The 24,006-nt window shown below is 35.5% G+C and overlaps 1 protein-coding gene across 1 annotated transcript in view; it reads left to right on the top strand.

Annotated features, from left to right (window-relative positions):
• Positions 1-243: 243 nt before the first annotated feature.
• Positions 244-24,006, top strand: part of ZSWIM6 (zinc finger SWIM-type containing 6) — a 73,342-nt gene continuing 49,579 nt past the window's right edge. The window contains exons 1-4 of the mRNA XM_032288076.1: positions 244-294; positions 492-897; positions 18,709-18,857; positions 22,103-22,253. Of these exons, the coding sequence (XP_032143967.1) occupies positions 244-294; positions 492-897; positions 18,709-18,857; positions 22,103-22,253 (757 nt within the window). The remainder of the gene's footprint in view (positions 295-491; positions 898-18,708; positions 18,858-22,102; positions 22,254-24,006) is intronic.

The following is a 24,006-nucleotide window of genomic DNA, read 5'->3' as shown; positions in this document are numbered from 1 at the left end:
GCAGAAAGGATTATTAAATTTAAAAATTTCTCTGGTCAAAGTTTATGAAAGGGACCTCCTCAGAGTTGCAGCATTGGTTAGTTAGAGCCAGCTAGTGGCCGCCTGGAATAAAGGTAGAGAGAATTTGTTTTTGAGAAGAAAGCTGAACTGGCTGACTCTACTTTCAAAAAGGAAAAGAAAAAAGAAAGCCACTGATCTAGGGCATTATTATCTTGTATACCACTGATTCAGAGTAGAATAATGATGGCCTCTTGGTGCTGTGATCTAACCGCTTCCTATAGGTATGATGGTGATGTACGGCAATATATGTTTTCATATGGCTGTGTAAAATACTTTAGCATATCTGTTGAATACCATTTATTTTTTTACCTGTAAGGAAGTGGTGGTAGTTGGTGGTAGCCTGAATGTTTTACTTGAATATAAAGGCTGTCATATTTTTTTCTTGTTGCTGTCAAGTCCCACACATTTCAAAGAATTAGAGCATTTCATAGCATCTGAATGCAGAAGCTAAACCCTCCTTTTCTTTCTTTCACCCTCAAGGTTTCCACTTGAGCGGCACAGTGACAGAACCTGCAATACAATCGGAGCCAGAAACTGTTTGCAACGTGGCCATCAGCTTTGATCGTTGCAAGATTACCTCAGTGACCTGCAGCTGTGGAAACAAGGACATATTTTATTGTGCCCATGTTGTGGCACTGTCTTTATACCGCATCCGCAAGCCAGATCAGGTCAAACTGCATCTTCCCATTTCAGAGACTCTCTTTCAAATGAATAGAGACCAACTACAAAAGTTTGTACAGTATTTGATCACAGTGCACCACACAGAAGTTTTGCCAACTGCTCAAAAATTAGCAGATGAAATTCTTTCCCAAAATTCAGAAATCAACCAAGTTCATGGTGAGTATAAACATTGACTTTTAAAATTCCCTCTCTGGATCCTTTTTCATTTACAAATTCAATTCTTCTGCATAAAAGTGAATTAAATGTGAAATAGGCCATCAGCATTGCCTTTAGTTAGTCAAAAAAGATTTTTACATTTGTATTCTAAAACATTTCTTTTGAAGTGTTTCATGTTAGGTGCCAAGCCTTTTGTGCTCAGGAAAATCATACGTGTTAAAGCTTGGTTCTTATACTTTTTTCCACTATTTAGTAACATTTCATCAAGTACTAGATATTAGTTATGCAAAACACTTTTTAATTCACCCTTGTCAATACACTGACTTGTGCATATTTTGAATTTTTTCAGTTTTCTTTTAAAATTTATTTTCCAGTGCAGGAAAGTTTCCAACAGGGTACCTCATATTAAGAAAATAAATTATTTGTTTAGAAAAACATTATAGCTTGTTTAGAGAAAATTTAGAATATGAATATTTTGTATAAGAAAATACAGAAAGCTTTCTTTTAAACACATTTATCATGTGTTTATTTTATGCAGTGTAAATATGTCAACTCACAAGACACAACTTTTCAGAACTATTCCTACCACTTATTTCATAGAGTACATTAATATAAGATAAATGTTGTCAAAACATAGTTGCTTGTGCTTTTAAAACATTTGGACATAACTTTTAACGTACTTAAAAAATATGTTGAAAAAGGTAATGCAATTTTGACTAAACAGCTCTGGGACCTAATGTTGTTACATTTCTTTAGTTACATTGATTTGAGATCTAGGACTAGTCTCTCAACCTTGCTCTTTAGGTTTTCTTCAATGGATATAGCAAATAAAAATGTTTCAAAAAAGCGGTTTGAGGTCCTTTTTTGTAAACTTTAAAAATTATGAGATATAAAAATGTAAAAAAGTACATATAATATGAATGTGCAGATTAACAAAGTGAACCACCACCCAGGGAGAGAAATAGATGGCTTTTAGCACTTGAGAGGGCTCCAGGCACCCCTTTCAGTCTCAAATCCCTTTCTCTCCCCCTTGGTAACTGCTGCCTAGTTTTATAGTGATCAGTTCCTTAGCGGTTTGTGTTTTGTTGTTTTTGACATCATTAAATATTTGTTTAGTTTTATCTGTTTTTAAACTTTGTATAAATGGAATAATACAGTATGATTCTTTTATTATCTGACTTCTTTCACTCAGAATCATGTTGATTTACCCATACTGCTTCACATAACCTGTAATTTATTCATCTGGAGAAGCACTGTCTAGTAGAAATAAAACATGAGCCTTTCAATTGAATATTAACCACATGCATAGTTTTAATATTTTAATAGCCACATTTTAAGAAGTAAAAAGAAACAAGTAAAGTTAATTTTAGTAGTATGTTTTCTCTAGCTCAATTTATCAAAAATACCAATCTAACACATATCATAATATTCATAAATATTTATTCAAGAAAAATATTGCTATTTTACTTTTTTTCATGTTAAGTCTGAAATCTGGTTTCTGTTTCACCTCACAACATATCTCAAAACACTGGTAGCCACACTGCAAGTGCTGAGTTAGCCACATGTGGCTAGTGGCTGCCATACTGGACAGCACAGCTCTAGAGTTTTCTGAATATGAGAATACTATTTATTTGTCCATTTTCACTTTTGATAGGCTTAGTTTTGAAAGGAGCTGCTGTGAACATTCTTTTACAAGTCTCCTGGTGCTGCGAGGTACTTTTAATGTGGTTTCTGTGTCAGAGGAAATGCACATAGTTATATTTCTTCTAGTACTCCCCATATCAGGCTCCGCTTTACAAAAGTGGCTGTCATAAGGTATGTAAGGCATTTGACTTGGTCGAGTCTACCAATATTAAATAACAGAAGTGTAAACAAGGCTGCCACAGAAGTACCTTCAGCCCTCCAAAAGCACATGTATTCAAGGACTTTTTCAAGTAGGCTTCTGCCCTGTCGTACCATCTGCCTCAAATCTTGCTGCCTTGTGAAGATTCAGGCCAGCTACCAGCCATCCCAGAGTTTTCTCAGGAGCCTGTTTGTGGCTTCTTATTAAATTGTCTAGTGGAAGCAGAGAACATAATATACCATTTCTTATAACTTTTATGCATTCTCCCTTTTCCCTCCTTTTGTCCTTAGGTCGTGTACTCTGCTATGGTCACTTTGTTCTCTGAGTTTTAGTAAAACAAAAGACCTGCATCAATAGTTAGTTGCTTGATCTGCATTTGTCTTGCTTGTTTGAAGGATAGTAGCCCCTAAAGCTTCTTACCAGAAGGATTTTTCAGTCTATATCGAAAGAATGGAACTAATGAAACATTGTACACTAAAGTTGGATGAGAGAATGTGTTCATATGACATATATCTTTCATAGTTTCTAAAACAGGAAAGACTATCAAGGATAGATTACAGGTTACCTTTAGGCTCAATATGATTCCCTAATAACTTGTGTATAAGAACAGCTTCTCCAGAGCAGCGAACTTGAGCAGTTTATCCCACCAGCTTTCTCTTCACTTAATTTATCATCAGATTTGCTCCCAGCTTGGAAATGGACCAATTTACATGAGCTGCCTTCCATTCTAGTTTGAGAAGTGGTAAAAAAGAAGAGAGGTAGGAAGCAGGCTGTGGTGACCTTAAGTAATGAAATGGGAAATCTGCTCCCTGGAGGGTCTTATTTTAATTGTTAATGACTAGATAGGGGGTGGGATTTAAAATGTTTTGCAGTTGTTTGGCAACATTATCTCACCTGCCTATAAAGATCTGTATGTAAGGCACTCTCTCTTAAAAAAATCTGTTTCTAAAGCAGTACTTTCGTGTTTCGTTTTGTGGATAACTTTTTCTTTGAGACAAATACCTTGAACATGAATATTGGTAAGATTTATTTTTTCTCTGAGGAGAAGCATCACTTTTACCTCACCTAGATAAAAGGGTTAAGATATGATTTAGACTTGATTAGTTGGCATAATAAAGACAAGGTTTCACTTATACAGTCTTTTTTGGAAGAAAGGCATATTATAATTTATGAGTAAATACAAAATATGTTGATAACAGTAAGTTTTTTCCCTTTCCCTTGTGAACTTCTTAAAATCTTAGTAGTTGCTTTTCTTATTTTGAAATATTTTATTAATTTTTTTAAAGATTTTATCCTGGGGAATTAAAGTTTTTCAGGTACACATTGTTCACAGTTTCCTTGCAACTTATAATTTCAATAGTTTGTAGATGAAGAAACCAAAGAGAAAGTTTAGTGACTTGTCCAAGGTCACGGATTCAGTGAAGGTTGTTGGACTATAATTTGCCATCATAATAGTTGAGTCCTTTTTACATTTCAATATGTTTTCATAAAATTTCCCATACAGTTTTAATTAGATTATAAAATTAACCACTACATGCTAAAAGAGACTGCAAGATGGTTAATGTTAATGGCCCACCAAGGAGATTACCAGTTGTAGTTCTGTGTTTTTAAAGCAAAATTGTTTGCTCTTGATTTTATGTTCTAATAAAACTTTCTAGCTTCCATATTCTTAAAAAAGAAACTGATGTCTTTGCTAAGTACTTTTCTCGAGATTTACTGATTTCCAAGTACTAACCCCACTCTTTTAGTTAATCATCGTGGTCTCTTCTGTCCTTTAGTCTCCCTATTAAAGGGAGATGTATTATAGTTTGGCAAACTGTGGTATAGGGACAGAACACTGAACTTGAAATCTAGAGGCCTAGAATCTACTATTGTCTCCACTACGTATTACCTGTGTGACCTTGGATAGGGCCTTTTTTTTCTCATATTTAAAATGCTTGTAATCATCTCTAACAGTGTTGAGATAATTTTAATGATGCGATGTATAATAATTAAAAAGATAACTTAGTTTACCTCATGTTGGAGTATCCACAAGTACTCATAGTTAAGAAGAGAGAAGCCAGTAAAGGAATGGATAATACTATAGGTGGAGGTCAGATTACTTTCTCCTGACTTTCTGGCACATATTTCCTCCTCTTTTATTTTCTCTGTTAAGGCTTTTCTTTCACTAATCTTTCTATTGGCTAGCCTGTACTGGCCAAACTACCACAAAGAGGAACAGTCTGAGGGGAAACTGTGGCCTTGACGCCAACCTAGAATAGAGGAAAAGAGGAAAGGATAATTTCAATGATCCTTTCACTCCTAGGGCCTGGACTAATCCTGAAAGTAGCCTACTCTCATCCCTCACTTCCCTGTCATGTGCTCAGAGATGCCATCTCAGCTCTGCAAATGTAGAAGGAGTTTATTCACATATCGGATGAGTGTTTACATAGGACATCTAAGATCTCTTCCAGCTCTGTGTCTTTGCTGGTGGTTTATCTGCAGAGGCATAGGAGGAACCTAGGCTCCATATTACAAAGGCACACCTTCTGTAGCTTCACCTAAGAGTGCATTCATGTGTTGTTCTTCCATTTCAATTTATTTGAGCATGGTTCTTACACAACCGAGACCAAGAATGCCATTCATGTCTGCCTGTCCTGCTTAACCTTGCCTCTGAATGCCTTGGGGTCCTGGCTACCTTGTATATCAGTCTATTCAGACTCTTCCAGATAATAGTAAATAAGCAAGCAAGTCTATTTAGCAGTCCCATCTTCATTGTGTAGCTCTTCATTTTCATTTGATTGTGAGCTTTATGAGGCTGAAACTGTGGGCTCTGTATCTTGATAGCTTCTCTAAGCACAACACTTAAGATGTAATAAGCACTCATATTTGTTAAGCAAAAAGTATGACTGTCCTTTTTCATTCTGTTTTGTTCTTAGTAGGAAGGTTGGGTATTTATTTTTTAAGAATATGTACACTTTTATGTTCCGAATCTACCAGTGAGTGACAGCTGGAGTCATCCAATGAAGGCCTCATGTCACATTTCCCTTCCTTTTATTTCCCCGTGGATAGTGGTGTTTATTATAATTGGACTTGCCTTAGCAAACAGTCTTTGCAGGTATCCTAGGGAGGTAATTTGATTATTTATCACACCATTTCTATTGTATAATAGAACATTCTGGTGTTGACAATTGGTAAAACAAAGGTATGGTCTCCTGATGGTCTATATGATTAGCAAATATATTCTATATAGGAGAGAGTTAAAGTTGCATTCACTATACTAGCTCAAAGTGCACTAGAGTGAAACTTAAAGAAAATTTAAAAAATAAGAATTCATGTAGTAGTATTGAAGTGTATAAAAAGGCAAGTCCTCATTTTTTCCCCATTCCCAACAGCTCCCTTAACCTCCAAAAGCACCCTATTCTCATAAGGCAGCCACTGTGGAAAACATGGTTCATATTCTGAGACATTTTTCTCATGAACAACATGTGCAGACATGTACGCATATATATATGAAGTTTTAAACAATTTAGAAAATAGTCTTCAGTTTTTTTCTCTTATGAATACCTTATGTTATTACTATTATGATGTAGTTCTGTTTTAATTGTAGTACAGTATTTCATAATATGGATATATTTAGCTTTTAACCCACTGAATGACTTTGAGGAGGTTGTTTCCATTTTTCCCTGTATATACACTGTTACTGTGACCATCTTTATGTGTGAGTAATGTGTGCGTGTGTGTGTGTGTGTGAATTTGTATAGATATAAGAGATTCTTAGTAGTAGAAATACCAGAATAAATGGTATATGCATTTTGAATTTTGTAAGTATTGCTAAATTTCCCTTCAAAAATTACCAGTTTACCCTTAAGCTATAACTAAAACTTGATGTTTCTATAAGAATGCTTTTAGGCTGGGCTCATGTCTGTAATCCCGGCACTTTGGGAGGCAGAGGTGGGTGGATCACTGGAGGTCAGGAGTTGGAAGACCAGCCCGGCCAATATAGTGAAACCCTGTCTCTAGTAAAAACAGAGAAATTAGCTGGGTGTGCCTGCAATTCCAACTACTTGAGAGGCTGAGGCAGGAAAATCACTTGAACTTAAGGAGACAGAGGTTGCAGTGAGCCGAGATGACACCACTGCCCTCCAGCCTGGGCAATAGAGTGAGACTCCATCTCCAAAAAAAAAAAAGTGTTTTTAAAAAACATGGATAGGATCTATGATTATGTACAGGTGATCCGTTTTTTTTTCTTAATAGGAAAATTTTTGCATTTCACTTTAGTGCCAAAGAAGTAGTCTGTGAACTTATGTCTCTTTTTTTTTGAGACGGAGTTTCGCTCTTGTTACCCAGGCTGGAGTGCAATGGCGCGATCTCGGCTCACCGCAACCTCCGCCTCCTGGGTTCAGGCAATTCTCCTGCCTCAGCCTCCTGAGTAGCTGGGATTACAGGCACGCACCACCATGCCCAGCTAATTTTTTGTATTTTTAGTAGAGACGGGGTTTCACCATGTTGACCAGGATGGTCTCGATCTCTTGACCTCGTGATCACCCGCCTCGGCCTCCCAAAGTGCTGGGATTACAGGCTTGAGCCACCGCGCCCGGCCAGAACTTATGTCTCTTAATTAGGAGGAATTACATATCTCTAGCCCATGAGGAATTTTTCAAGAAGGCAAAAACAGCCAGGTTACTTTTGGCCTCCATCCTCTCTTCATCTCCAAATCTTGCCTTCCCTCACACTCTTTGGTCACCTCTGACACCATCCCAACCCTCATTAATTTAAAAAAGATTGCTGGCAGCTGTAATCAGTTTCCTCACCCATCCCTCTCTCATTTAACTGGCCTCCAAATCTTTCCAGGTTGGCTAAAAGAGCTTATTATTCCCATCTCCCCCTCAATTAGGTTTCTCATACCTCCCACTGATACTCTTCAGAGTGTTCAAGAGTTCCAGCTTTGTAGTTGGACAACCTAAGTTAGAATACTGGCCCTTTGCTTTCCAGCTTTGTTACCAGGGGTAAGTAACTGAACCTCTTCAGGCCTCAGTTTTCTTGGTTGTAAAAGGTGGACAATAAAGAGTGCCTATTTCATAAGGTCAGGATGGTCAAGGAGTAAAAGTGAGCTATTACCATCATCATTGTGATTTGGCAGTTGATAGGTGTCTTCAAGGAAAGCAGAAAGTATTTGCGAACCATTTTTTTTTCTTTTTTAGATAAACTGAGCCAACTATTCTTAAGCCTGCAAACATAGGTCTCTTTTTAAAAATCTCAAGAATTGGATTATGTAAAAATAGGACTTTCCGAGAACTTCACATTTAAATATTTGTATTTGTGTACTGAGTAATCATTAATACATTTATTAGGTAAGTAATGGAAAATAACTTACCTGAAAAGCACTCTGTGTTTATACTCTTCATTTTTTAATGAGCATTGGAGAATGTACAAATACTTGTGTTTTTTTCATATAAAATACATGATTATTTCTGTATATGAATACGTATACCATTGAACTCCTGAAGTAAATTAAATGATAATAAGAGATGAATAATAAAGTCAGAAGACAGGAAAATAATAGAGGAGGGGCCATAAACCCTGACACGTCTATTTCAGTTCCCTGAGATATATGCTGAGGGCATGCTGCTTATTTACCTCCTTGGCCTTTAGCTAAAAGGAAGGTGGTTTGTTGGAGGGAGCAGAACCTGGTACATATCAGGCCTTCCTCTGTCATTAGCCTCCACAATGAGGAAAATGGCTTGTCCTCTGACAGCTTTTGGAGAGGACACCACACTACATTACGGCAGTAGAATTATGTGGAGTGACCATAGAGGATGGAAGGTGACCAAGGATCTGGCTGTTTCAACTACAACAAAATTGTAGATTGAAATAAAGGCATTAGTTACCCTTTTGAAACGAGATTTTAATTCAGGATAAAACTTCAATTTCTAAAGAGTGTGTTTATTGAGTATACATCATTTTTCAGAGGTCTTCTAGTTCTCTCTGCTGTAAAGAAAGACATTTTTTTGAGTCTGGGTCACTGAAGTTTCTTGTCTTGCGTTTTCCCACTCAGTGCCAATGGTTGATGTGATGATTTGCCCTTCTGCTTGTAAGACAGGTGGACCAAGGCCTTTGTAAGCCACCGACTTAATATTTCCTAGCTTTAACAGCAAACACTAAAACCGAAGGAGATGGCCTTCTTCTCTAAGTCCCCAAAAGAGACTGAATTAATCACCTCTGCAGTGTAGACATCTGCTGCCCACATTCTGCCTGAATAGGCTGAATTTGGCAAATTAATTTTAACAAAAAGGGACACTGCTATGTAAATATAAATCTAAAAGCATTATTTGGACAATGGTGTTACTGTGGCAGTTAGGTCACAGTTAAGATGAAGATGTTAACTTTGTAAACTAAAGATCTTCACTCATTCTTGTTTTGAATTTGTTTTCCAGCAAAGTAAGATTAAAGTCAGCATTAAGTTTTCAATTAGAACCCAAAGCTGTAAATAGCTCCATGCACCATACACCATACACAGCATAAGCCAGTTATAAACATGCATAGCTCAGTTTAAAATCTGCACAATGATTTGGTGGTGTCTAATGCTTATAAGTGACTGTGTCTGTGTCGTGAGACAGATACCACATTTGGTATGGCTTAAATATGCTTTATTAGATACACTGGAGAGGTATTTGTCTGATGCCTCAGGATCATGAATACTTTTAATTACTAAGATTCAGAATGTTCCACCCTGCTTAACATTCTCGCCAAAAAGAATTCTACCACTCCTACCAATTTTATCCCCAGCAAAGATTCTGGTTCATTGGGTCTGAAGTGGTATCTTAGCATCTATTTTTCACAATATGCCTCTGGCATTTTGAAAACTTCTACTTTCGAGAACTACTGGGGCAAGGGAGTTTGATGTTTGGATAAATCACAGCTAAATCAGAACCAAATCAAGCAGTAGACAGGGGACACCAAAGACTTAGATAGTGGTCCTTCATGTCCAAGAATTCTCCTTTGCTTTCTGCCTGTGACATTACATTACCAAGGTAGGCGGGCAAATCAAACACACACATCCATCTTTGGGAATGAAAGACCAAAGTATTCTGCCTTTTTTTTTTCCCCAACAGATGATTGGGAAAAAATTTGACTTTCCTTTAAGGCCTGAAGAATGAAGCCTTAGTAATAAAATGCCCATCCAAGCATTATGACTATAAATATAAATAAGAGTAAAAAACATGATAGGCTTTAAAACATTTTAATGGACCATTTAATTTACATACATACAGATTCTGGTTCCTGCCCAATGGCAGGAATATCTAATAGCAAGTGAATAAATATATGAGTTATGTTTCTTTTTGCATTCCCTTCTCAAAGCTAAATGCTGAGAGGTTTGTCTTTGATTATAGACAGCCATTAACAAGTAGACATAAATTTTGCAAATCTTAACATTTTATATAAGGCTTAGGCAGCACCGTAATGCATGTAATCAAGACATGTTAAGATTTAAATAGCTAAAACTACAGGAACAGAAAACCAAACACCACATGTTCTCACTCATAAGTGGGAGTTGAGCAATGAGAACATGGACACAGGGAGGGGAACATCACACACCAGGGCCTGTCAAGGGGTGGGGAGCTCGGGGAGGGATAGTGTTAGGAGAAATACCTAATGTGGATGACAGGTTGATGGGTGCAGCAAACCACCATGGCACGTGTATACCTTATGTAACAAACCTACACGTTCTGCACATGTACCCCAGAACTTAAAAATAAATAAATAAATAGTTAAAACTTAGCATTAAAGTTAAATACCTGAATTTGCACTTTTGGGGGAATTATTGTAGAGATTTAATTTCTTGATCTATAATGTATAGTGTACATGTCTTATTCCTAAAATGTTGAGTTGTATATAGAGTAAATTTATATTTTATTTATCTACTTGTTATCTTTGCTTGCAGTCTTGTGAGTAAATTAGGATGGTTTTTATATCACATGAGCAGATTTCTAATTTTTATTGCTCAGTTAATTTTTTTATTCTTACATTATAGAATTTGAGAGTTAAGGAAATGCAGGCTTTAAGAGCTTAAGTTATTTGCTGGAAAATGCATAGCTTTTCCAAACAGTGCCAAGAACTGAAATGTTCTGAATTTTAATCCATCCTCTCAATTAATGTGTAGACTTTGGACCCCCCACCTTTTTTTTTCTCCAGTACATTGCATTCTGGCCCAGTATTCTCAAGAAGTTAAGTTAATTCTAATACTAGCTTGCCAAAATAAATAAATAAAATAAAAACTCCAAACAATGTATTAGTCCATTTTTCGGTTGCTTATAACAGAATACCAGAAGTTGAGTAATTTGTAAAGAAAAGGAATTTATTTCTTAGAGTTCTTGAGACTGAGAAGTCCAAGGTTGAGAGGCTGCATCTTGTAGGAGCCTTCTTGCTGGTAGGTACTCTGTGGGCACAGGGCATTACTTGGTAAGGGAGCTGAGCAGGCTAACACGCTAGCTTAGGTGTCTCTTCCTCTTCTTATAAAGACACTAGTTCTCCCCCGTGATAACCTATTAAGTCATTAATACATTAATCCAAGAATGGCTCTGCCCTCATGATCCATTTACCTCTTAAAAGACCCCACCTCTCGTTACTGCAGCATTGGGGTTTAAATTTCAACATGAGTTTTGAAAGGAATAGTATTCAGATTTTCTTAAAAACTTGAGAAAATGTGATTCATTTATTTATACATCTGCTATTAGATTTTTCTCCACTTGAACCAAAATCTGTGTGTATGTAAATTGTCCATTAAAGCAATTTTAAAATCCATCATATTTTAAAAAATACATAATAGCATTTTTAAAACCTATTCAATTTTAAGAAAAAATATACATTGTGTAATTCAAGAGTGATTTCTGTATTCTTCTATCACTTTTTACTATTAGCATGAAAAAAATTAAGTGGAATATATTCTGAAGTTTTTGGAGGGTACCTGAATGATGACCCCTTTGCTAGTTCAAGCAGGCCACAGAAGACTGGACCAAATTCAGGCCTACTTAAAATATTTGGGTATTTCTATGACAAACCAAACCCCCAAGTCTTACATGACTATGACCCAAGCAGCTGAAGGTCCTTCAGCAGTGCCACAGTAGTCAGCCCCCATCCAAGTAGTTCTGGGGCAAGTCTCCTTGTGGATTTTGGTCCTTGGTACCCAATAGAGAATAACTTAAAAAATGACCAAAATTGGAAGAAGTAACCACTGTGGGGCTAGAGATTGGATTTATTTATCTCAGTTTATCACAAGGAACAGTGGAAAATGGATGATCCATAGCTAATTGGAATTTTCCCCATGAATAGGATAAGGAGGGATGTGTCAGATTTCCAAGGAGGATATTGGCAAGAATTTAAAAATAAAAGTCAAAGTTGTTTGGAAAGTCTGTTTTGATGCATTTTTGAAAAGGATCTAATAGGTATTTTGTACAGGGGTGTGTGTGTGTGTATATGTGTGTGTGTGTGTGTGTGTGTGTGTGTGTGTCCGTAGAATAAAAAAGATGGGATGGATTAGGGTCTCTGAATTTCTGTGGGATACAGTTATAGACCTAGTAGTTAACTTCACATCATTGTGTGTCCTTAAAGCTTTCTGTGAAAGAGAGTCATGCTAACAAATGCCTGCAAACATACCAGTACCCTTCCTTAAATACTTATTTGCTTTAGGGTGGACAGCCTCTGCCTTGATGACCTCGGGGCTCAACATTAGCTCTAAGATTCTATAATTTGTTCGTCAGCAGGAAAAAGAATCTGGAGAGTGGATTTAGCAGTGTGGCTGTGTCGAGTCATAGCCACTTGAAATCCATTTCTCCTGTAGAATGAGGATCATGATCCATCCAGGGGACATTGTGAGGAGAACATGAGATAATGTTTGTAAGGATGCTTTATAGTGGTTTTTTACTTTTTAAGTAAGAATTCTTTTTTTTTTTTGGTGGGGGGAATGTATATATGCCTTTCTCCCTCCCTCTTTTTCCCCTTCCTCCCCTTGCTTGATATTCTTTTTTTTGAGACAGAGTTTCGCTCTTGTTACCCAGGCTGGAGTGCAATGGCGTGACCTCGGCTCACGGCAACCTCCGCCTCCTGGGTTCAGGCAATTCTCCTGCCTCAGCCTCCTGAGTAGATGGGATTACAGGCACGCGCCACCATGCCCAGCTAATTTTTTGTAGTTTTAGTAGAGACGGGGTTTCACCATGTTGACCAGGATGGTCTCGATCTCTTGACCTTGTGATCCACCCGCCTCAGCCTCCCAAAGTGCTGGGATTACAGGCGTGAGCCACCGCGCCCGGCCCCTTGCTTGATATTCTGATAGTGGCTGGGTGTTACAAAGCAGTGCTGAGCAGGGCAGATAAAACTCTTGCTCTCATGAAGTTCACCTCTATGTATTTTAGTCTCTACTTGGAATGACTTTCTCTTTCTTCTGGAAGAGCTGGTCTCTCCAATTCTTCCTAAGAGGCCGCTCATTTCCTTTGTCATCCTTGCTCGTTTATTTATGCAGCCTTTAAATGTTGGCCTTCCTTAGGATTTGTTCCTAGATGCTCTTAACCAGTACTGCATCCCATAATATATTCCAGCTTCTTCCTTGAAATCCTCTTTCCTCTTCTCCACTGTCTAAATGGTATGTCAGATTCACCATATCTAAAACTGAGCTCATGACCAAAACACTGCCCCTCCTCACTTCCAAACATTGTCCTTCTCTGGTGGTCTGTGTGTCAGGGAGTTTTCCAGTATTCTTTATGGTTGTTTAATCCAGAAACTCACGTCTTTCTCCATCCCTTCATCTCCCATACTTCACATATCTACTTATTCACCAGGTTCTTGTTGCATTTATGAAATCCTGTCAGCTTCTCCGTGTGCTCTCATTCCTATTCTTCAGGCAACTTTCATCATCCTGTGTGTACACCATCAGAAAAGCATTCTCTCTGTTACATATTTTTGTGCCTCAATTCATCCTCCATATTTCAAATAAAGTGATTTTTTAGATACATAAATATATTCACATGACTCCAAAATTTTAAAAGATGTCTCCTTCCCCTATGTTACTAGGTTACCTGTAGTCTTTAAAATGTCCTTCCAAGATATTATATGCATACATAAGGACATACTAACATGTAAGCTCTTTTTAAACCTCATTTATTTATATGTATTTTGTTTATCATTTTTTATTTGTATAAATTTTAGGGTACAAGAGTAATTTTGTTACATGCATGAATTTCATGGTAGTGTGTAGTCCGAGCTTTTAGGGTATCCATCACCTGAGTAATGTACATTGCACCCATTAAGTAATTTCTCCTCACCCACCCCCTAACTCTTCGAAGTCTTCATTGTCTGTCAGTCCACACTCTATGCCCTTGTGTACATGTTATCTAGCTGCCACTTATAAGTGAGAATATGTGGTGTTTGTCTTTCTGTGTCTGATTTCTTCCACTTTAATATAATGGCCTCTTGTTCCATCTGTGTTGCTGCAATGAATGTGATTTCTTTTTTTTTATGGCCAATTAGTATTTCATTGTGTGTCTGTACCACATCATTCATTGATAGATACTTAGGTTGATTCCATATCTTTGCAATCATGAAAAATGCTTGATATACATAGGCGTGCAGGTGTCTTTGGTACAATGTTTTCTTTTCCTCTGGGTAGATACCTATTAGTGGGATTGCTGAATGGAATGGTAGTTCTATTTTTAGTTATTTGCGAAATTGCCATACTGTTTTCCTAATGTTATACTAATTTACATTCCCACTGTGTATAAGAGTTCTCTTTTCTCTATATCCTCACCAACATCTCTAATTTTTTGTCTTTTTAATAATAGCAATTATGACTGGTAAAAAATGATATGTCATTGTGGTTTTTGACTTGCATTTCTCTGATGGTTAGTGATATTGAGCATTTTTTCATTTGCCTATTGGCCATTTGTATGTCTTCTTTGAAAAATGTCTTGTGTCCTTTGCATACCTTTTAATGAGATTATTGTGGGGTTTTTTTTGTTGAGTTGTTTGATTTCCTTGTAAATTCTGGATTCTCATTTCCTGTCAGGTGAATAGTTTGCACATATTTTCTTCCATTCTGCAATTTGTCTCTTTACTCTGTTATTTCTTTTTCTGTACAGAAGCTTTTTAGTTTAATTAAATCTCTTTTCTCTGCATTTGTTTTTGTGCACTTGAGGTCTTTGTCATAATTGTGTTGCCTAGACCAGTATCCAGGAGAATTTTCCCTAGGTTTTCTTCTAGTATATTTATAGTTACAGGTCTTACATTTTATGATGAGACACAGGAATCCAGTTTTGGTCTTCTGCATGTACCTATACAATTTTTCCAGCACTGTTTATTGAAAAGGGTGTCCTTTCCCTAGTGTATATTTTTGTGAATTTTGTGGAAGGCTTGTAGTATAATTTGCAGCCAGGTAATACGCTTCCAGCTTTGTTCCTTTTATTTCTTTGTATTGCTTTGGCTCTTTGGGCTCTTTCTTTTTTTTTGTTCCATATGAATTTTAGGATCGTTTGTTCTAATTCTGTGAAAAAAATGTCAATATTTACATAAGGATTGCTTTGAATCTGCAGATTGCTTTGGGAAATAGGATCATCTTAACCATATTAATTCTTCTGATCCATAAGTATTGGGTGTTTTTTCTTTTTTTTTTTTTTTGTTATCTTTAATTTTATTCATCAATGTTTTATATTTTTTTGTAGAAATATTTTACCTCCTTGGTTAAATATATTTTTAAGTATTTTATTTTTATTTTTTATTTTTTTGGTAGTTATTGTAAGTAGGATTGCTTTTTAATTTAGTTCTCAGGTAGATTGTTAATTGGTGTATAGAAACACTACTTTTGTATGTTGATTTTGTGTCCTGCAACTTTACTGAATTCATCTATCAAATTGAATGACTTTTTGGTGGAGTCTTCCGGTTTTTCTAGATGGAAGATTGTACCATCAGTGAACAGGGATAATTTGATTTCCTGCTTTCCCATATGGATGTCTTTTTTAAATTTTTCTTGACTGATTGCTCTGAATAGGACTTCCAGCATTATGTTGAATACGAGTGGTGAAAATGGGCATTCTTGTCTTGTTCCAGTTCTTAGAATGTGGGTATGTCATATATGGCCTTTATTATTTTGAGGTATTTTTTTATGCCTCATTTGCTGAGGGTTTTTATTATGAACAGAAGCTGAATTTTATCAAATGCTTTTTCTGTGTCTATTGAGACAATTGTGTGGTTTTTGTCCTTTATTCTGTCGATGTGATTTATCACATTTCTTGATTTGCATGTTGAACAATCCTTGCATCCCTGGTGTAACCATTTGATCATGGTGTAATATCTTTCTGACATGCTGTTCAATTGGGTTTGCTAGTATTTTTTAAAGAGTTTTATGTCTGTGTTCATTAGGGATATTGGTCTCTAGTTTTCTTTTTGTATTGTGTCTTTGTCTAGTTTTGGTACCATACTGACATTGGCCTTGCATAATGAGTTCAGGAGGATTCTGTGCTCTGATTTTTTGGAACAGTTTCAGTATAATTGACATTAGTTCTTCTTACGTTTGGTAGAATTAGGCTGTAAATCCATCTGATCCTGGAGTTTTCTTTGCTGGGAGATTTTTTATTACTGATTCAATCTTGCTACTCATTACTGGTCTGCTCAGGCTTTTCTGTTTTTTCCTAGTTCAGTCTTAGGAGGTACATTTCTACGAATTTATTCATTTCTTGTAGACTTTTTAGTTTGGGGGCATATAATTGTTCATAATAGGACTTTGATCATCTTCTGTATTTCTGTGATATCAATTGTATTGTCTTCTTTTTCATTTCTGATTTTATTTATTTGGATCTTCTCTCTCCTTTTCTTGGTTAGTCTATCTAGTATAAAACATCATTAATTGCTTGGAAAGTGGTATACTGTGTATACTTTTATTCTTTTTTTTTTTAACTGTTATTCTTCTTGATTGTTTTTCAATCAACAGAATGTCCTGGATATCTTTCCATTGTAATGCATAGAGAATCTCCACATTCATTTTTATGGCTGTATAATATTTCATTGTAGGAATGTTGAAATTGATGCATTTCAGGACAAAACATCTTTTATTATTTAGAGTATTTCTTCCACTTTGAGTAACTTGTCATGAATTCCCATTCATTACCCTCAGAGAAAAAAACTAAGCTTTTCACCAGCCAAGTCACTCACTCTGACCCCGTTTCTTTTCTCCAGGATTATCCTGTATTATTCTTCCTCTCATCCTGTATTCTTGAGTGGCATAGGCTGCCTTTTATTTCTTCCATGCACCATGTTTTTTCCTGCCTAATGCCTATGCTCAAGTTCTTCTCACATGCAGACCCTTCCCTCCTTTTCTGACCTTTAGTTCGTTTTTAATTAGCTTTTAATCTACTTAAGGCAGATCTCAGCTCAATGCCATTTCAGCAAGGTATGCTTACTCAAACAATTCAAGACTCAGTTAGAACTCTCTGATGATAGAGTCTTCTATCACCCTGTCCTCTTCCTCTGAGCAGTTATTACCATTTATTATACATTTGTCTATATCATAACTAGATTGATATTTATTTCAAATACTTAGAAGAGTGTTTTTCTGATAGTGGGCGGCCACCCATTATAGGTTATAAAATCGATTTTAAAAATTGTGACAAGCCCTCTTTAAAAAATGAAATATGAGTAGAAAATGTTGAGCCTCTTCTTACAGTAAGGACACTTTCATCAAATTTTTGCAGACTAATTATATAAACACACAGACACATCAGCATATTAGGCATGATGTAAAATATATTTCTTATTGTGGGTCTTGTTCAATGAAATTTGAAAGCCGCTAAACTCAGTTGTAGATTCAGTGAAGACAGGAATTCTGTCTATTTTGTACACTATTCTATCCCCAAGTCTAATAGAGAAGCTGGCACTGAGTCAGGCACTCAGTAAATATGCTGACTGGATGAATGAATGAGTAAACATGTACTTTTTCAGGCAGGTTGAGGGACCCACTGCCTTCCTGCACTAGGGACTAGTAGACCCTGGTTCTAAGCAGATGTTTGTTAGTGATTCTTTGGCTAATTTAGTCTGCTTTAGATCATTAGAAGACAAGAAAAGTAATACAAAACCACACCTACAAATGTTTTTTTTTTTAAGGATTGATAAGAACATGAAACACTAGGGATGAATGGGTTTTAGATCTAAGTGTTTTTGTATTACTTATGAATTTTAGAGCTTAAAATACCATTTTCTTTTATTGGTAAATAATGAAACAATCTTTACCTGCCTAAATATCTGGGTAGTTTTTTAATTTCTAAGGTAGTCTACACTCACAGGGCTTATTACATACCTGTAACCTTTGGGTGTACTTCAGCAATAAAATATTTATGCAGTTTGGCAAGGTGATACTACAACCTGGTTTAATACAACAGTTTATATAATTAGTCTGCACTGCCTGTTCCCATGTGGCTTGATTTCCCTTTTTAATCTTCAGTTTTCTGCAACTAAAGACTTATGTCAGCATGTATTTTATTCAACAGCAGATAATGGTGAAAACTTACTGAATTAACATAGTAAAGAGAGAAATACTCTGCTAAGTTTACTTGTTTCATATTTTTCTAAAGTCTTTGAAAAACATTTTCCCAGCATGGCTTACTAGAGCTTTATAAACATCACATATTTACAGTGAAACATTTTTGTGAGTTTAATTTTTTTAGAGAACCTATAAACTCATTTCTAAAAATATAGTCTCTGAACCTGAAAAAAAGAAATATCTCAATTCTAAACTAATCTGCATTTGGCTTAGCCCAAATCAGGAAGTCCTGGAAATAAGAGTGATTCTTGTATTTACTTTGTCATAAATTTGTATGTATAATTGAAATTGAGATTGAATTAAAAAGTAGGCAAAAAGAGTCTTAATTATTTTCAAGTTTATTTCAGAATCCTTTTAGCACAGAGTTTTTATCTAGCCTGTGTGTTATTTTTTTTCTTTCTATTTCTAGGTGCTCCCGATCCAACAGCAGGTGCTAGTATAGATGATGAAAACTGCTGGCACTTAGATGAAGAGCAGGTTCAAGAACAGGTTAAACTATTCCTTTCCCAGGGCGGGTACCACGGATCAGGGAAGCAACTTAATTTGCTCTTTGCAAAGGTATGATTGTCTATTTCTAAAGAAATATTCTAAATATATACATATATAGGGACTATCTAAATATGATCATGTCTACAATAGGATAAAGCCTCTTTTAAAAATTAAAGAACAGGGTCTAAGTAAATTGACCAACAGAAACTTTTTATATTGTAGTGCAAGTTTTTTTTTTTTTCCTTGGGTGTTCTTAGACAAGATTTGGGGCATTTTTGTCTCTCTCAGTTAATCAAATGGTGATAATTTATATAATTTTGAAAAACCTATTACAATAATAAAAGCAAAATAACAATGTTATTCAGACTTCCATTTTTCAAGCTTATCCCTTTCTAGTCAATTTTTCTAAGAGAACATAGCTTTATAATCCCTAAAATGTGCTTTAATTATTTAGTCTAATGATGTCAGTATCTGAAAGTTAATTTCAAAAGCTTGGGTTTTAGAGTCATATGGATCTCAGTTTAAATCCAAGTTCTAGATCTTTCTAAGTGTATGAACCTTGGCAAATTATTTGTTAATTTTATCATCTAGAAAGTTAGTTAATAATAACATATCTCTTAAAGTTGTGATAATAGCATTAAATGATGCCGTCTACCGTTCATCTTCATCATTAAAAATTGATGGCTCAAGAATTTAAGTTATCTTGGTCAGAAGTTCCTTGTGAGTGGAAGCTGTGTGTTTGGCTTTATACAGAAGTTTTAGTACCATACACATATTTCTAAATACTGGATAGAATGCTTTTTTAATAATATTAAATCAGTATATTTTCGTTGGGGTATAGCCATCATTATGGTTAATGTATTTAAGCTGGTTTTAAGGGAACAGATAACTGTTCATTAATGCTTTTTTTGAATATCTTTTCTAATACTTGTTATAATTAAAAGATTTTTTTTTTTTTTTTAGTTCAAAAGAATTAGAGTAAACCCTGTTATTAGCCAGGAATAGTGTATTCTGCTTAATCAATACCACGCTCGTAAAGATTTGTCTTGTATACCATATGTAGATTGCCAATTTCCCCAGAATTAGATTACAGTAAAATACATTTAACTCTAATACTACTTTACACTTGATTTAATAATTTTTGGTGATTCACAGGCACTTCATACTCATGTCATGCCTCCCTGTCAACACTCTGAAAATTAATTGCCAGTAGGTTATAGATGTACATGAGTGCTGGTTAAATAGAGTTCTGTTTTATATACTTGAGTAAAGCAATTATTTTCATGGCTGTTGCTGCGTAACAGGTTAGAAATCTACCAGAAAAAATAAACATTAAATCAAATCCACACTACTAGTAATGTAAAAGGTTTATTATATTTAGACACACAGGAAGTATTTCACATATTCTTACGTTAGAAACAGTTTGAAATTGGACTGGTCTTCAATAGTTCTTTTTTTCCCCTATATGTTATATACACATAATGTATGCCATATGAAGTAATAGCAACCTCTAATTTTGGAATTAGCATAACTCAAAGTTAAGGCAGTTATGGCTTCTGATCCAAGCTATTCCCCTTGTCCATTGGGCAAGTTACTTTACTTCTCTGAGGCTTGGTTTTGTAATTTGTAAAATGGGGATTATAATCTGGCTATTTTACATGGCTGTTTTGAAAATTAAATAGTAAGTATAAATGTAAAACTCTTTAACATCATATCCAATAAATGGCAACTCCTTTTCTTCCTCTGTCTTCACCTGTTAATGAGTTTTTAGTACTTTGATATTGGGAATAAACTCATTTATAGGAATACCAAAGTAACCCTGCTGGAAACACAACCTTTGTGATTCAGGGTAGAAGAACTTTTGAGTTCTTTATAAAGCTCAAATTCTAAAGCAAGTGAGGAATTACCATTGCTTGAAGGTGCAGACCTCAGGCAGGATCTATTGTACTAGATTTGGGCTGCTTTATTGAAGATCTGTATTCTCCTTTCCTTGCCTTTCTCCCTTCTTTGTGAAAAGCAAGGAAAAGAGAAGGACTCTATTTCAACCACTCCACCTTTTCTTACAGGGAAATTACAGCTGAGATTCTTACTTATTGAATACATAGCAGTATACATTTTTGGAGTGGATGGATTCATTTAGGGCTTCCTGCAGCGACGCTTACCGTTGTGTTTCTTTTTTCTTTTATTTGGGAAATACAGCACAAGAGTAGTGGACAGAGCTTAAAAGTTCCAACTTGAGAGGTAAAGTTAACTTATTAGGTCTGTAGTTATTATTCTGCTTCATGGATCACCCATATAGAGTAAGAGAGTTCTTGAACTTAACAGCTCTGTCCATTTTCTTTTGCCATTGCAAAAACTACCCTGTGAGTGAATAGAAGTATCCTGCTGCTCTTTATATATTAAAAAAACCTGAGTGAGAACCTTGATGCAATTACTAATTTATCTCAGAAATTGAAGGACTTGCACAGCTGTGAATATGCTAAAAACCATTGAATTGTACAGTTTAAATTGGTGAATTGTGTATCGTATGTGAATTATGTCTCAACAAATCTGTTCCTAAAAAAACTGAAGGTCAAGTGTTATTATTATGTACATTATCAGATCTGCTTAGAAGATTTCTTGAGTTCTCAATGGACTCTGCATTAGGCTCTGCTTCTCTGGTGTAAGTACAATCAGTTGGAGAGTCAGGAAGGTGCCAAACTATTTGTCATGTTTGTTTTGATATTTCTTTAGGCCAACAAAGTTATGGCTTCTTATAAAAAGTATGGCATCTCATTTTATGCAAGGAAGCACCAGCACCTTGCTTAAACCTGTTTTGGTAAACTAGGTAGGTTCAGATACTTGTTCCCAGTGCCAGATTTTACTTTTGTGGTTTGTCAAAGTATGAATACCTACTTTGTTGGAGTGTAATCTTGAATCACAAAGTGTACTTGGTTTAGGTAAGAGAGATACTTTGAAGGAGAACTGGAAAAAAAAGTTTCTACTGGACATATGAAACACAATTTACTCACTTACCTTAATCAGTGTGTGTAAGCCACAACCAGAACATTTTTGGAATTGAGAATATTTTTCTTCATATGGATTCTAAAACATAGTTCAAAATAATTAATGTGATTTCTTTGATTAAATTGCTATTTAGGGTAGGGAATGGTTTTAAATTATACATTTTGTTTGCTTAAGAGGGCCGGTGTGAAGGCTTGACACCTCCCCGCCCATCCCCCTTCCCAAGTGGTGGTTTGTCTCTTGTGTTGCTGTGGGGTTTTCTTGTATTTTTGTTTTGAACAATTTTTTGAAGGTCTGTTTTTCCCTACTAGGTGCGGGAGATGTTAAAGATGAGGGACTCCAATGGGGCCCGCATGTTGACCTTGATAACAGAGCAATTCATGGCTGACCCTCGCCTGTCACTTTGGCGACAACAGGGCACTGCGATGACTGACAAATACAGGCAGCTCTGGGATGAGCTGGGTAAGTATTTCCTGACAGATTACCATTGATTTGTATATTGATAAATACCATAGTCAGATGTTTCAAGAACATGACCGTAATATTGCTGAAGAGAGAGCTGCTACTGCATGGAACTTCTTTCCAATATATAGGTTAGAAGCATAGGAGGAATTAGGACTTGGGCTGGCATTTACAGAAAACAGCCTTGGCAGGGTTTTGGGGGAATTGCCTGATCTTGAGGAAAGTTAAATGCAGGAATCTGCCTTTAGTATTTGAAAAATGAAAAAATAAAGCTGTATTATTTTAAAATAGTTTTTTATTATAGAGCTGGTTACTTATTTCTAGATTAATATTGTAATTGATTCAGCTGAAATTTGGAGTCTTTCTTCCCCCTTCTCCCCACACTGGAATTATTAAAAGTAGTTTGGGTATTCATTTTATTTTTGGCTGGTATAGATTTAAATGAATTGTTGATCCTCAGAATGGAAGAATACAGCAAATTCTAATATTTATTGCTTCCCAAATTCCTGGTGGCTAAAGATACAAATACAGCAAATGTTGAAAAAAAAATGAGAAATCCACTAGTCATGTTCATTAAAAGAATACTGGGAATTTTGTTGGGATGAGTCTTGGTACCCAGTGTTCATTGCTAGGGAAATAATGAATGATGTGTTTATTATCTTGTCTTTTTTTAAGAAATCTATAAGTGACACCTGAAATTTTGACAAATATATCAAATTTTTAAATACATGTTTATGAGAAGATCCTAGTCTCAGTGAAATTTTTCTTGTCTAATGAGGGACCACATCATGCTGATTGATCCCAAGTCTAGTCTAAACCAAAAGATGCTGTTGTCCATGAGGATGCCAAATGAATATAATTGGAAGGGTCATTTGAGATTGGCTGTTTTACAGATAAGGAAACAAGTCCAGAGAGGTTAGGAGACTTTCACAAGATGACATTGTGTCATCTAGGGTTATGCAGCAAGTTGGTAAAGAATTTGACATCAGTATTTCCTTTTTCCTATTAATAGGATATCAGTTCAGAACTTGGCGGTGGACAGGTTTGCTACTTGTGAACTGTTGGATATTTCTTGACTTTTTCCCTGGCTATTTTCTTAAGTATCTTGTAATAACTTAATCTTGGTGCTTTCTTTGAGTCTCCTGAAATAATGGTAGTGGCCTTTCCCCCAATCAAAATGTAAAACAATCTGTAACTACAATAGATAGTTTCAATGAATTAGAATGATGTTTGGGGGCACCCTGTGGTGATTGGAGAACACAAGTATAGTGCATGGTTTAAATAAATATTTTCATAGAATGCTGAATGTTTTACTTTTCAAGTAAACCTTTTTCAATTTTGAAACTCTATAGTACAGACTAGATTGGTTAGATGGTTTCTAAAGTAAAAAGGATTAGGTTTAAGAAAACTATAATGAATGGATCATTTAAGAAAAAATTATTGAATTCATATTAAATAAATACAATTTAAAGAGCTTTGATACTTAGAGAAACTTCAATTACAAATTACTGGTTAGGAAGAAAATAATCAACTAAATGTTTTGGTTACCAAAAAAGGTACAAGTGGTACAATCAAATAAAATTTGCAGTATTCACATTTAATTCATGATCAAATTTCACTTTTCCATGTGGATTTTGAAAATTACCTATCTTAACCCTCAATCAGAAGTATAAATTTTTATTAGGTGGAAGTTTCTACCAACCAATTCTAATTATGCCCTCTTTTTTTTTTTTTTTTTTTTTTTTTTTTTTTT

This window comes from Sapajus apella, unplaced genomic scaffold, assembly GCF_009761245.1.
Source record: "Sapajus apella isolate SASKATOON/1434 unplaced genomic scaffold, GSC_monkey_1.0 scaffold1, whole genome shotgun sequence".
Taxonomy (NCBI): Eukaryota; Metazoa; Chordata; class Mammalia; order Primates; family Cebidae; genus Sapajus; species Sapajus apella.
Note: the sequence above shows the minus strand (reverse complement) of the source record. Positions and strands in the feature narration are given on the sequence as shown.